The 15,300-nt window shown below is 39.6% G+C and overlaps 1 protein-coding gene across 3 annotated transcripts in view; it reads left to right on the forward strand.

The window, feature by feature from the left end:
- Nucleotides 1-15,300, forward strand: part of LOC137611864 (A-type potassium channel modulatory protein DPP6-like) — a 117,192-nt gene that overhangs the window by 92,394 nt on the left and 9,498 nt on the right. For all 3 annotated transcript variants that reach the window (XM_068340001.1, XM_068340002.1, XM_068340000.1), the window contains exons 4-8: nucleotides 3,654-3,748; nucleotides 4,464-4,538; nucleotides 4,613-4,665; nucleotides 5,090-5,171; nucleotides 12,553-12,673. In XM_068340001.1, coding sequence (XP_068196102.1) covers nucleotides 3,654-3,748; nucleotides 4,464-4,538; nucleotides 4,613-4,665; nucleotides 5,090-5,171; nucleotides 12,553-12,673 — 426 coding nt within the window. The remainder of the gene's footprint in view (nucleotides 1-3,653; nucleotides 3,749-4,463; nucleotides 4,539-4,612; nucleotides 4,666-5,089; nucleotides 5,172-12,552; nucleotides 12,674-15,300) is intronic.

The raw sequence follows: 15,300 nt of genomic DNA on the forward strand, positions 1-15,300 counted from the left end.
TATCAGGTTACATCGAGAGAATATTCACAGTCAGAAAACGATAAGGAAATTCAAGAACAAGTGTGAAACCAGCCAAGTGAAGTTACGATAGATTTAATTATCAAGAGATAAAAGAGTGAATAATACTGTATGTTCTGTGATTACAACTATATGTACAGTATCAATCAGAGAGAATGGCTTAGAGCATTGAAAATCATTAATAATGGAGTTTTATGTGTAAACATGAGCAATACAATCTAAAATTTACTTTCTTTTCATTCTCACCAAAATCAATAAATATCCCTTTTCGTGGCATTAAACCTTCCTATTCATATATTCTTTGATAATCTAAATTTAGCAGTCGCAAACAAGTGTACCTGTTTTCAACCTGGTCTTTTTTGCATAACAAGTTATATTGTAATGCTGTGAAATTGTTCAGTAAGACACAAGGAACAGATGCCCAGTGAAGCTGGCTTGCTTTTTGTCTCTATAACTTTGGTAACGTCATGGTAAGAATGTTCCCACCTGGGCCCATAAATTAGTGCCCACTGGTGTTCCTTAAAAAAAGTACAGTACCCGAAATATTCCTCAGTGATCATTTATGTCATATGCGTAATGGCCTGGTTGCACGGCACATGTTTTTTTGACTTGTCATAGCAAGAAAGTCACTCCTTTACATGAGGTGCTGTTTTGTAACTGGGAATTTTCATGGGACAGCATGTGCATGTGAACATGCAACCAATGCAATGCAACAGTTACTATGGTATGTTAATGATTCCAGATTGTGAGGCACTTAGAGGGCTTAATTCCTCCAAAAGTAAATTAATTTATACAAGGGTAATATATGTACATTTTAGAGGTTGTCATGATTGAATGATTATTAATGTGTCAAAGGTACATTAATGTGTCCAGGTGCATAAACATCTGTGCTTTACTTTATTGATGTCTCTTTGCTAGGTTGGTTGTTAAAGCTGACATAAAACAGACATCATTAAACAAGACAGATTACTTTTATTATTTTGAGCAATCATTTTAAACCTAATTCTGTTTACCGGCATTTTGAAAGTACAGTAGTCAATGCTCTTAGCAAATAGTTTATAATGTCAAAAGTGAAAAAAAGGGTTATTTTAGGCTTTTATTCCATCACATATCTGATAATAAAGTAATGTAAAGATTGGGACAGTTAGGTACAAGATTTACCAACAGACAATGGATACTGTCTTCTTTGAATCTCAGTCATCTAAGGGTCGGTTGGGGTTCACATTTTTACTTTAAATATTATCCTATACCCACATTTGCATGAATGCCACCGTTAATGCAGCAGGAATGCATCTACAATGAACAACACTAAGATCTTACAGCGGTCCTTTTGTTGTACTTTTGCCCAGGTTCCCATGATTTCTTACATCAACTGCGTATTAAGACCTAATTAGGGTAGTCTTGATGTTTTTGTGCCCTTCATTCACAACCCTGATGAAAACGTCCTCAGCACCTGACGAAACCCTGGCGATCAATTGTGTGGCATTGCATCTTGTCAGTTAAGTTAATGCAATCAACTCCCATTTGGTGCTAATGACCTTCTGATAAGAAACCCAATGGGACAATCTCATACTTCAGTAGTCCTCATCAATATTTCATGGGCTTCATTCTCAGCAGTGCATAATTGATCCCAGTTGCTCTTTGATCACCGCTTGGCTCAGGAGTCTGCATTCACCTGAGTGTCACACAGACAGAGAATTCAACCTTCAGACTTTGAAACAAGGAGTTGCTGCTATTTGTCTAACACTTTCAGAGTTGTGAGATATATTGTCTTAACATTTCAAATCAGGTGTCAACAAGAAACAGTCTATCATTACTTCTATTTATGTTTCGCAGACAGGTTTTTACATTTAGGACTGACTATGTTGACACTTTTTCAACTCTTTTTTGTTTCTACTGTTTCAAAATATCTGAGGTCAAATGTCACTGAAGCAGCAGTTCTACTCTATGAAAACATTTTAACTGTTGCTAACAGATGTTGTAAAACATTATGATAAATTCTGAGAAGTAGTCTGCTGCATTAAGTCATTCAATGACATGTAAACTGCACTGCAGTCTGAGTAAAATAATGCATTTTTGTATCATCGAAGAAGTGTTCTTGACTTTACCTACTCTTAACTTTAACAGAAAATGCAGGAGTCTGTAGATTTACATTTAGCTTATACATTCCAAATGTACAATTGTTTACTGACAAGACTGGGTAGCAAAAATGTAAATTTACAAGGATATAGTAACAAACTGCCTTATTTATTCAAATGATATACTCTGCAGGTGAAGCTACTGCAAAATAGTGACTGTAAATTTACAGTGAATGGTGTCAAGTTTGGGGTGTCATTTGTCATAAAATAATGGTTTGTTTCGACACAAGATCTTCAGTACTTGTGGGAAGAAATAATAATTTCTGTTAGGTTTCTGAAAAATAAAACCAAGGACCCACATGCAGACCAAAAATCCTCGAACTCACAGGCAGCAGTGAGTTAATGTGAAGAGAATCTCGAAAGTCCACCAACAGGTAAAAAAAAACACAAAATCCAACAACTGCAAAAGGTTATCAAGACGAGAACACAGCTATATGCTGAGACAAAATCTCAAAAACAGACAAGGTGGTAAACAAAGACAAACTTACAAGGGACGATATGGAAAGACAAGAGAGATGGCTTAAAACCGTGTGGAGAAACATCCATAAAAAACAAAATCAATTGACAACAAAGGGAAACAATTGTTTTAATCCTAGTAGAGAGAAGAAAAACAGGAAATGTGGCATACAACACATTTGGTTGTAGGGAGTTTAAAACCATCCAAAGTTCCAAATGTTGAAAAAAAATGCTACAAGAATGTCATATCTTGTTATCCACACTTACCAAATGTTTCTTGCTAGGGGAAGTGTACAAAGCAGTTCTGTTATTTAATGTGAGCTCATCAAAAGATGAGGCTATTTTACTGTCCACGCAGCAGAATGACAAGGACAGCAGTATTATTGCAGTGACACAGTGTTCCCAGTGCTAAGTTACACACTCAGATTTTGGAGGTACTTAAGTGAGGGCTTAAGATAAAAAAATAGCTACTATGCAACAGAACAAGAAGGGTTAGGGTCAACTGGTCGGAATTGTAAGCAATCTTGGTTTGTTGTCTTCTCTTTTGTTTGTAAAAGTTTATTTCCCCTCGTTGTGTTTTCCACTTCTTGGGGTTTTTTTCTCTATGCTGTGTTAATTGTGTTAGGCTCTCCTCCTAGTGCAGTGTACAGCATTTGCGTTTTCCTGCTGTCGTTGGTCACTTTGATATTGAATTCCCGTGTCTCCATTTGTTATTGTATTTTATATTACTTGAGACATAAATTGTTGTACAACAAACAGCATAAAATAGCTCACAGGTCAACAAAGTTAGCTGCCAGATATAGTGGAGTTCTTGTAGCTAAAGAGAAAAATAATGCCTTCAAGAGCTAAAAGAGGATGAATGCTAGCGTTTGCTAGTAAATTAGCTATACCATTTTCAAAGGAATTGTCGATGTCAATTTTGAGCTCACAACTTGTTTCCAGTGATCCAAAGTGGCCATAAGAACATTCAACAGTTTTAGTTTTGTTTTTGGTGATGCTGTTTCTACCATCTTCTCTCATGGTTGTTTTTATTTATTACAGACTATGAGTTGCTCTTTCGCACAAGGGAAGGAGATGTTGTCAAGCACAATGTTGACACATTGGAAACAATGGTTATTGTTCCGAGCCAGCTGTTTGTGAGTATCCTCCTCCAGTACTGTATGGGGATTGTGTGATTATGCATGTAGGAGGAAGTCACTGTGGTTCCACCCACTGAGTCGTGGCGATGCTATTCAGCTTGAACACCAAAAAACCTAAAAAAGAAAAAAGCCATTGTTTATAATTTAAAAAAATATTCTAAAGACTCTGACATGACAGACAAAGTCAATTAAAAGAGACAAGTAAGAAAAAGTATTTAATTGTCACATCAAAAATTATGTGTTTTTTAAAAAAAGAAATGAACACTTTATCTGAATTAAATACCTGATACTCCACAGAAATGGCAGGAGTACGGACGCTGAATTGTAGATCTCTGGTTGAATATCTTTGATCAAAAAACTAGACCTATCCTGAAGCTCACTGAAGGCTAAACCAACATTTTCGCCTTCATTACACCATTCTAATGGTGATGGGTGTGGCAATGAGGTTTGTCATTGCACCCCAGCATTGCAGTCACATACATATGTTAATGTCTATGGACCAATGGTTCTTTGGTTAGATAAGTATGGCTGTCCCACTGGCTTTAATTTAAAAAGATAATAGCCTCTTTTACTCCCAGGTTTGTGTCTTCCCCTCCTAATGAAAGTCGTGATGCAGGATGCCACTCAGTCTGGTGGAAGTATGAATCTATATTGTCCACTGCTGCTGCACTGATCGTGTTACGACTGCACCTCTGTGTGTGATTCCCTCCAGGACAGATCCAGAGCCACCAAGTACCAAGTGTCTCCAGACATGCAAAATGTATTGTTTGCATTTGAAGTGAAACCGGTGAGTGCCATCTCACACCAAGTAATTATTTAGAAGTTGTCTTTCTTTAAATCTGATGCTTTTTGTTCCTGCAGATCTACCAACACTCTTATGTGGCCAAGTACATTATTTACAGCTTGGTGACACAGTAAGCCCCTCTTCTGCACTGTATTATCTTCTTTTATTGTCTGTTCTACACCGCTCAGAGATCTGTCACTGGATGCTGCGCCCTCTGCATGAGATTATAAACATAATATGTTTTCGCTGCCACTTACTTTAAATCTGTCTAAGTTCAATTTAATTTTAAAAAGTTACATTCAACCTGCTCTATGTTTCACTCTCCATCCGTTTACATCTCCTTATTTCCCACTGTTCTCTTTCTGTAGTGAGCCAAGCAAAGTCAGGTTTTGCTGAGAAAAAAAAAAGCATGTGGATGATTTATGAAGCCTACAGTGAGACAACAAACCCAAAAATGCATGGCTTCACTGCCTCGACTGTTTATATTCAGATTGCACTTTGTGTACATGCAACAAAATACCACGTTGAGTCTTTCATGTGTCATCTCTCTGCAGGGAAACATGGCCTCTGAATCCTCCTGAAGTGCATAAAGCTGTCCTGCAGTTTGCTGGATGGGGACCTCAAGGCCAGCAGCTGGTAAGCAGGATGTAGTCTTGAAAATACACTCACTGAATCTGTCAGGATCAACCGTGGCATCACAGACGAGGCCAGGCCAGGAAGATAAGTATGATGATGTTTGTGTGCACAGCAATGACCATTGTAAGGATTCTAGGACAAGCTTGCCTTTGGTTTGAACTCTGTCGTGGAAAATTTTCTTTAGAGTAAGTAAAGAGACAAGCACTAATATAAGGAAGAATAAAGACTTATAAAAATAAGATTTGGTTTTGTAAATTTATACAAAGCTTTGGACTCAGTTCACACAAGCAGCAGGCTGGTTGATAGACATGAGTGAAGACCCCGATCTGAACCCACCTCTGGACAATTAATTTATTATCTAAAAAAAACATCAATTAAACATCTGGTAGACTACAGATAATCCAATAGCAAATCGTTGATTAAAGGTAAATAGGAGTATTTAATTTAGATTGAAGATATGAATTACAGTACATTGTAAAGTGTCTCAACCAGCAATAATGATTTCCAAGATAACACAGAGGTTTACAAGCAATAACAATATTTGACAAAAATGTAGCTGCAAGAGGGCACAAGCCAGTGCCTTATTGTGCCAGTTCCAAGCCTGGATAAATACAGAGGGTTGTGTCAGGAAGGGCATTTGACGTAAAACTACTGTTGGTCGAATAAGGAGAGGAGGAAAGTGTGTTCGTAGGAAGAGAAAGAAGAGGAACGCCAAGAGTATAGGACTGAGAGTAGGGATGTTTAGTGTTGGAACTATGACAGGAAAAGGTAGAGAGTTGGTTGACATGAGGCAGAGAAGGAAGGTATACATACTGTGTGTCCAGAAGACCAGGTGGAAAGGTAGCAAGGTTAGAAGTTTAGGAGCAGGGCCCAAGCTGTTCTATCATCGTGTAGATGGGAAGAGAAATGGAGTAGGAGTTACCTTGAAGGAGGAGTTTGTTAGTAATGTCCTGGAGGTAAAAAGAGTGTCAGATAGAGTGATGAGTCTGAAGCTGGAAATCGAAGGTGTGATGTTCAATGTTGTTAGTGGGTATGCTCCACAGGTAGGATGTGAGCTGGAGGAGGAGGAGAAAGTCTGGTTGGACTTGGATGAAGTGATGCAGAGCATACCTAGAAGTGAGAGAGTTGTCATTGGAGCAGACTTCAATGGACATGTTGGTGCAGGAATCAGAGGTGATGAGGAGGTGATGGGCAGGTATGGTAATCAGGAGAGGAATGCAGAAAGACAGATGGTGGTTGACTTTGCAAAAAGGATGGAAACGGCTATAGTGAAAACTTTCTTCCAGAAGAGGCAGGAACATAGGGTGACCTATAAGAGTGGAGGTAGGAGCATACAGGTAGGCTACAGCTTGTGTAGACGGTGTAATTTGAAGGAGATCAGTGACTGCAGAGTAGTGGTAGGTGAGAGTGTAGCCAAACAGCATAGGATGGTGGTGACTCTGACTGGACAACTACAGCTAATGTGATCAGGGAGACAGGTAGGAGAGTACTTGGTGTGTCACCTGGAAGGAAAGTAGATTAGGAGACTTGGTGGTGGAATGAGGAGGTACAGGAGTGTATACAGAGAAAGAGGTTTGCTAAGAAGATGTGGGACACTGAGAGGACTGAGGAGAGTAGACAGGAGTACAGGGAGATGCAGCGTAAGGTGAAAGTAGATGTAGCAAAGGCCAAACAAGGGGCTTATGATGACTTGTATGCTAGGTTGGACAGTAAGGAGGGAGAGACTGATCTGTACAGGTTGGCAAGACAGAGATCGGAAGTACATGCAGCAAGTTAGGGTGATTGAAAATAGGGATGGAAGTCTATTGACAGGTGCCAGTCGTGTGATGGGAAGATGGAAAGGGTACTTTGAAGAGTTGATGAATGAGGAAAATCAGAGAGAACAAAGACTAGAATAGATGGACCAGGAAGTAGCAGAGATTAATCAGGATGAAGTGAGGAGGGTATGAAGAGGATGAAGGGTGGAAAGCACTCGTTCCAGATGATATACCTGTGGAGGTATGGAAGTGTCTAGGAGAGATGGCAATTAAGTTTCTGACTGGGTTGTTCATCAAGATCTTAGATAGTGAGAAGATGCCTGAGGAATGGAGGAAAAGTGTGCTGTTGGCCATTTTTAAGAACAAGGGAGATGTGCAGAGTTGTGGCAACTAAGAATCAATCAATCAATCAATCAATCAATCAATCAATCAATCAATCAATCAATCAACTTTTATTTATATAGTGCTTAATCACATCTGAAGACATTTCAAAGTGCTTTACAGATAGAAAGCCAACAATGCCCTCCAGAGCAAGCATAAGCGACGGCGGCAGGGAAAAACTCCCTCATTGACGAAGAAACTCCAGGCCTTGACCTGTTGGTTGGGAAAGACAAATGTACTGGGGGACAGAGATAGGTCAGATTAAGTTTAATGTCCAAAGTGAGCTGTCGCTGAATTGGAGGCGGGATTTCCAGGCCTTTGGATATCTTGTCTTCCATCCGCGTTCCCCACTTGTGGAACAGAGGCACAAAGACTACAGAGGGATAAAGCTCATGAGCCACACAATGAAGTTATGGGAAAGAGTAGTGGAAGCTAGACTAAGGGCAGAAGTGAACATTTGTGAGGAGCAGTATGGTTTCATACAAAAAAAAAAGATGCAGTTATTTGCTTTGAGGATGTTGATAGAGAAGTACAGAGAAGGCCAGAGGGAGCTGCATTGTGTTTTTGTAGATCTGGAGAAAGCTTATGACAAGGTGCCCAGAGAGGAACTGTGGTATTGTATGAGGAAGTCTGGAGTGGCAGAGAAGTATGTTAGAGCAGTGCAGGACATGTATGACGACTGCAAGTGGTGAGGTGTGCTGTAGGTGTGACAGAGGAGTTCAAGGTGGAAGTGGGACTGCATCACGGATCATCTCTGAGCCCCTTCTTATTCGCTATGGTGATGGACAGGCTGAGAGGTGGAGGTTTGTCCTGGAAAGGAGAGGAATGAAGGTTAGCCGCAGTAAGACAGAGTACGTGTGTGTGAATGAGAAGGACCCAGGTGGAAGAGTGAGGTTACAGGGAGAAGAGATCAAGAAGGTGGAAGATTTTAAGTACTTAAGGTCAACAGTCCAGAGCAATGGAGAGTATGGAAAAGAGGTGAAGAAGCATGTACAGGCAGGATCGAACGGGTGGAGAAAAGTGCCAGGTGTGAAGTCACAGATGGTTTGGACATATCCAGAGGACAGATAGTGAATATAATGGTAGAAGGATGCTGAGTTTTGAACAGGCAGGAGGCCTAGAGGAAGACCAAAGAGGAGGTTTATGGATGTAGTGAAAGAGGACATGAAGGTAGTTGGTGTGAGAGAAGAGGATGCAGAAGACAGGGTTAGATGGAGGCAACTGGTTCGCTGTGGCGACCCCGGAAGGGAAAAGCCTGAAGGAAAAGAAGAAGAACAATATTTGACAAAGAACAAAGAATTTTCCTTTCACACCTCCAGCAGTGCCTTAAAGCTTATGTTAAACGTTATGACTACATGTGAACTGGTGAGGGCCACACTGGCAGATGACATCGCTGTAGCACAACTCAGGACATGGACAGTATGGGAGAGTCAAGGACGGAGAAAGCACATGGCACAGATATTCCATACTTCTGTTTTGGATTGTCACTAAAAAAATATTCACAATGAAAAATATTAGTTTGTCGAAAAAACTAAAAGTGTTGTCTGTGGTTTTATAAACATATGGTGGTATTCGTGCACCAAAATCATCATGACCATCATCAGTCTGGAACAAAGGAGCATGCTGACCTTGTTTCATAGTCACTAAAATTCGTGGAAGACAAAAAAGTGTTTAATATGGCAACCACTTTTCCTGACATGATCTTGTCTGAACTCCCACAAAGTTTGTGCCCAGACTTAATTATACTGTATTATAATCATAGAGTCATCAAGTGAGAAAAGAGGTTTCTTTTTTTGTTCCTGCAACACTTTGAAAGGCTTGCATTTTCTGCTTATTTGACACACACTGTTGGGAGCATAAAAAAAGCCATGACCCACTAAATCTGTGTCTGATCAAAAGTTTAATTGCTTGGTGTTCATTATTTACAATAAAGACTTTCTTTTTTTCTTGTCACTCCAAAAAACTAACGATAAAAATTTTCTCTGTAACCAAAGGTTGTCATGGGTTATTATTCGGTGCCGTTGAAATTGAAAATACATCAGCACAGCTCCCTTTGCTTCCATAATTACTCTCATCGTGTCGTTTTCTTATATTACAGATGCAGTGCTGTGAGAAAATATTAACATTTCAAGTGTGTAATGAGACGGCGCCTGCTGGGGGTAGCAGGCAGATTAGTTTTCATATGGTACCTGATCATTTAGCAATTTTGCTGCTGTAGGTCCGTGTCTGATTTAATGAGCAGCTGAGCTGATACTAGAAAAAGCTCTATTTTGTCATCTGACTCAGTGATGTTAGATGCTTTTTGTTTTTTTTCCCCTCAAAGTTTGTAAATATCATTATTTTACAAGTTGAACAGAATTACAGTAATTTATCATTAAGTGCTTCATCAGCATGTAAAGATGAGAGGTGTGTGTTTGCGGCTATGTGCTGTGAAGCATCAGATGTACGGTGAGAGGAGCAGGGTGATGAATCCTGCACTTCTCCCCTCATTAAACTGTAGGTAATTACTCCTCTGTGACAAAGCAATCAGTAAGGCTGGGTCAGCACGTGCGCGCGCGCACACACGCACGCACGCACGCACGCACACACACACACACACACACTCTAGTCATGTTTATTTCCTAGCCTTTCCCTCTTTTTGTCCCTCATCTTGGTACCTCAGAGACTGAGGGGTCATTACAAGAGAGAGGACAATGTTGCATGCACACCCAGCATGATGCAAATTTTAACCTTGCTTAGCTCACTTACTCACATGTCACGGCTGGATCATTGGAGTTTACTCCCATGAGTTGTGTGAGTAAACCAAACCCAGTGTTGGACCCCGTCCTGCATTACGAGCAGTCTGTCCTGAGATCATCTAGGTGTAGAGAATTTTCTGGCATACAAAGCTATGTTACCTGGCTTCAGCTATGCAACAAATGCAGCTATGGAAATCATGTTCTGTTTCTCCATCAGAACCTTAAACCGTGGTACATATCCTGTTGATAATGACAGGTAAATGATATTAAGGAGGTGGCTGCTAAGTAATGGTAAAGCTTCTTTGATGAGCTTTGTTGGAATTGGGTCTAGTGGAGAGGAGGATGGTTTAGCTGAGGAGACTATCGTAATCAGCTGACTGGTCTGTATTTGAAGAAAAGACATCCATAGAACCAAAAGGTTCGAGAGTCAACTATGTGTTTCTGGATCTTAGGGATTTTAGGGATCTTAGGGATTTAAAGAAGAAGAGTTGGTGGAGTACAGGACGCCATTAATTTTGTCTCTGATGAGCAAGATCTTATTGTTGAAAAAAATCATTGAAATCATAAAATCATTGCTGTGGAGGCTTGATGGAATACTAGGCTCCTACGCACTGTGGTTCTTAGTCAGTCTGGATACAGTACTTAACAAGAACCTGTTCTATTTGTCATCTATTAATGATGAATAATAGGCTCTTCTAGCGGAGCGAAGTTCCGTCCTGTATTTATGTAAACTACCTTACCATGCAGAGTGGTGTTCTCCTAGTTTAGTAGAACATCATTTCCTCTCAAGTTTTCGGGCATGCTGCTTTAATTGGTGAGTATGGAAATTAAACCAGGGAGCTCGCAACCCCTGTTTTATAGTTTTTGTTTTTGGTGAAGGTTTTTTGCAGAGTCTGCTGCATTGTTAACAAACTCATCAATCTGAGATGGACTATCATTAACTGAGTTAGGGAAATAACCCACTTTGTAGTTCAGGTGCAGGATTAAATTAAGCACACTTCCGATTTCTTCCTTATATTTAGAAACAGCATAATCTGATAAATGTCCTGAATATTAGAGAACTAATACTGTATTCAGGAGACCACATTTTATTTTCTTGTAATCTGGAGCTGTTGGAGTCTTGATGTCTAGTTGCTTTCCTCTGGACTTGAAATGAATTAGCTTTACATGTATTAGCTTTAAAAGGTCGGGGCATACACAGTCTCTATAGTGTGTACAGTAGCTGACAGTTCTAGAAGTGCAGAGAAGTGTGTAAGACTGCAACTGTACATCCCGGTTCCAACTCTGGGTCAGGGTTTTTGGTCAGAAATAAACATGGTCAGATTTTTGGACAAGACAGCAGCGCCGTTCCAACTGGGGCGTATGCCGTCTCCCCTAATAAGACCGATTTTTCCCCAAAAAGTCCACCAATTGTCCACAAACTGTATGCCATCCATCCAACCAACCATCCATCCATCCATCATCCATCCATCCATCCATCCATCCATCCATCCATCCTTCCATCCATCCATCCATCCATCCATCCATCCATCTATCCATTCATTCATTCATTCATTCATTCATTCATTCATTCATTCATTCATTCATTCATTCATTCATTCATTCTTTCTTTCTTTCTTTCTTTCTTTCTTTCATTCATTCATTCATCCATTCATCCATCCATCCATCCCTTTTCTTGCAGATGAGACAACTATAATCCTCTCACTTATAGTCACTTATCTGCCTTGAGGGTCACGGGTTACCCTGCAGCTTATCCCAGCTGGCTATAGGCAAGAGGAGGTGTACACTGTAGACACATTGCCAAAGCATCGCAATGCAATAATAAATCAGTCACAAAAAAAAAAGAATCATCCTCCTTGTTTTTTCCCTCCATCACCAGAAATATAAGGCTGAGATTTATCCAAGGAGGCTTCAACTGACAGCTCAGTAGCTCCAACAAATTCTGACCTTCAGTTACCTATCAATCACAGGTTTGTGTCCTTCATACCGGCATCAGGCGAAGCCACGAAAACACTGCAGTGGATTGACAGAAGGTTTTAAATGTCACACACCCATCTGAGATCTGTGTGTGTTTGACCCATCAGTCAACACCAAATGAGGCACTGAGGGCTTACGTCAGTGGTGCCAACAGCAGATCGGTTCAGCCGCCACAAATCGCGGAGGGACAGCATAATAAGTGTGCTTGTGCATGACCTGAAGGATATATTTGTTTATGCGCATCTACAGGGCCTGAGTTTGCTCCAGCACCTCTGTCAGTAGCAGGTGTGGATGTGGGGGTTGACGCTGCTTTAAAAAAATATAGCTTGAACTGTAACTCAGGGACTATACATTAATGCAGGTGCTGATGTTGAACTGACGGCTGAAATAACTGACATTTAAGTGTAATTGAGATGTTTCATCTGCTGGATTAAGATTAAGTCATGCTGTGATGAAAAGCCAGTGCAACCAAAGCCAAATTTTGGTTGCACTGTAGAAATAAAGCAACCTTTGTTTTTTTCTGTCCAGATCTTCATATTTGAAAATAACATCTACTACAAATCAACAGTAGAGAGCCGAGCTATCCGTCTGGTGTCCACCGGTAAAGAGGGTGTCATCTACAATGGCCTAGCAGACTGGCTCTATGAAGGTAAGGCGATAACGATCATAAACATGGCCCAACAAATAGAGAATATGCTGATATCGCTATAACCTGAAAAGTTCACAAATAGTCATCACACTCAGGAAGGATTTGGGCATCAGTGTCACCCAGGGTAAAAGACAGACTATGATGATGGTGATGTCACCACGATGGCATCAATATATCTGCTTCATGGCAAATAAATATTATTCCTTGACCCTGGAGAACAACTTGTGTTTTTCATCAGTAAATTAGGAGTTATCAACAAAAACATGATTTAACATAATGATGACTCCAGATGTATTTTCTCAAATGTCTTGTGTAATTTTGTTTTCTGTTTAATCCACATCAAATGTTCCAAAGCTGAATTGTTTCAAGTATAATATATAGATTTTTATCTCCAATGTCCTAATCCATTTGCACATAGTGGTGGAATGTGAGCTGTTTATTCCAGGGTGCTTTGATTTTGATTGTACTGCCATTGTTTTAATGCCATTGTTTTATTTCTCAACGTTAAAATAAGTGAAAATTTATATAGAAATTGCAGTTTTGCTGAGATTTGGACAACATTTAATGAGCTTGTTCTCAGCTGCAAAGTTTAACCAAGACCCATTGGTGACTTGTCATGATATCTTATGGACAAACACACAAATACAGGCGATCACATGTCTTTATCCAGTTCTCTTTACGAGAGTCAATAATGTATGCTTATGATGCAAATAATGAACATTCACAATTTCACAGTTGTAACTGGTGTAATGCAGACTAGTTGCCAGCTTTCCCTGTATGCTGTTTGATATTGAACTCCTACCAAAAGACCCAAAACAACAACCTCAAAATGCTCAGTAGACTTGATGCTGAAATGAGGTGATAATTATCCACTGTTACTTATTGAAACTTAGAATCCTGATTACACAATCTTTCCCTGGATCTATGTAGAAAGTCTCAACCACCATAGTCAGTTAGGTCTTGATTCAGATTTTTCCTGTGTCCATGAGGAGCCACGTTGGGTTTTTTTCCCCCATTTCAAAGGGCTCAATTGGTTCGGGTGCTCCCCCTCCTTCAGATTCCTCTACAGTCATCTTGATGTCCAGTCAGTCCTACTCATATCTGCAGCACTGCAGTTAAACTACATGGCACACATGTAATTGAATTTGAGACATCTTCTCATGATTGTACTTGTGAGGAAGGCGTTCCAATTACACACCACTTTGAGATGGCTGCCTTGTTCAAGACTTCCATCTCTGTTGTGCGTTTGTTTCAAACACATCCGTAGGGTTCATTTGTTTGGCATCAAGATTGGGAAAGGTACTTGATGTACTCTGTTCCTTTTTGCCTCTGTTTAAGAAAATCTTTTGCCCATTTTAAAAGTGATTCTTCTTGAAGGGTGGGCTTTTAAACATGAAAATGACCTGACAGCTCTGACGCTGATTTACTGAAAGCTGCAGCTCTGTAATAGAAATACTGTAGCTACAGCCCACATGTTACTGAGTAAGTGTATTAAACTCCTTTTCCTTTTTGTCATGTAATATTTCTGTTAGGATGGTTTGGATGCTATTTGTGATTTTTGTGCTGTTTTATAATTTTAACCATTAGTGAGCTGTCTGTTAGAACTGATATGTTGTGTAATTATCTTATGGAACTGTGCAATGCTGTATAATGTAGTGTCAGCGCTAATTGTTTTTGTAAATAATGGGATTAATTTTGTGGTATTGTAGCAGAAGATGAGAGAAAGAAAGATTTGCCTTGCTGTGCTTTTCTGCAGAGTTTAACTGATTTATCTGTCGAGAAATCAGAAAAGTTGCATGAATACAGAGATCATCAATTGTGATTTAAACTAAACATGATTTCTACAGATAAAAATGTCTTATGAAATGAATTCTTCTGTTCTTTTGTTTCAAATCAGTTGCTTCTTTCCTAAACTGAAATATGAAATATGATCCTGTTAGTTTCAGGAATATCTGTCTCTACATGTGGGTTTCTGTAGTTTGTGTGAAGTTCCTCCATCCGACAGTGTTTCAAGACTTTGTTGTTATTGTCAGAGAAAATATTTCCATTAACCCACACAAGCAATGTTGCACCACAACACTGGAACTCAGGCCCATCTTTAAAAAGCAACAGAATGGTCTGATTAAGTGTCTCAACCTTTATAGAATTGTGGAAAAATTGCTTGAATGCTACGCCTTTGTTCGCTTATAGAAGACATTGTGATGACCGATGTTCCGTGGCCTTGAATGTATTACTGCAATGCAAAAAGACAGAAGGCCTTGTGGGAACTTGATCACATGTTGAATTTAGCTCTGTGCGTTGTCACTGACCCACAGTCAGCCCATTCAACGTGATGTGAATGTAGTAATTAAAGCTTGACAAATGACTAATAACATTCATTAAATTCATTACAACATTAAAACTACATCAACATGTTAAATCTACTGCAATGAAAAACACATAGTTTCACATTTTTATAATTTAAATATCCTACACTCTAAATTGTAAGTAATTCCTTTTTTCCCCTCAGTGACACCGCAGGGAATACACTCTATAAATAACACTTTTCTTACATCTTTAAATGATGATATATTTGAAACACCTTAACCAATTTCAGCATATTGGGTACATACAAATTTTCTTCGAGC

Source organism: Antennarius striatus, chromosome 18, assembly GCF_040054535.1.
Source record: "Antennarius striatus isolate MH-2024 chromosome 18, ASM4005453v1, whole genome shotgun sequence".
Classification (NCBI taxonomy): domain Eukaryota; kingdom Metazoa; phylum Chordata; class Actinopteri; order Lophiiformes; family Antennariidae; genus Antennarius; species Antennarius striatus.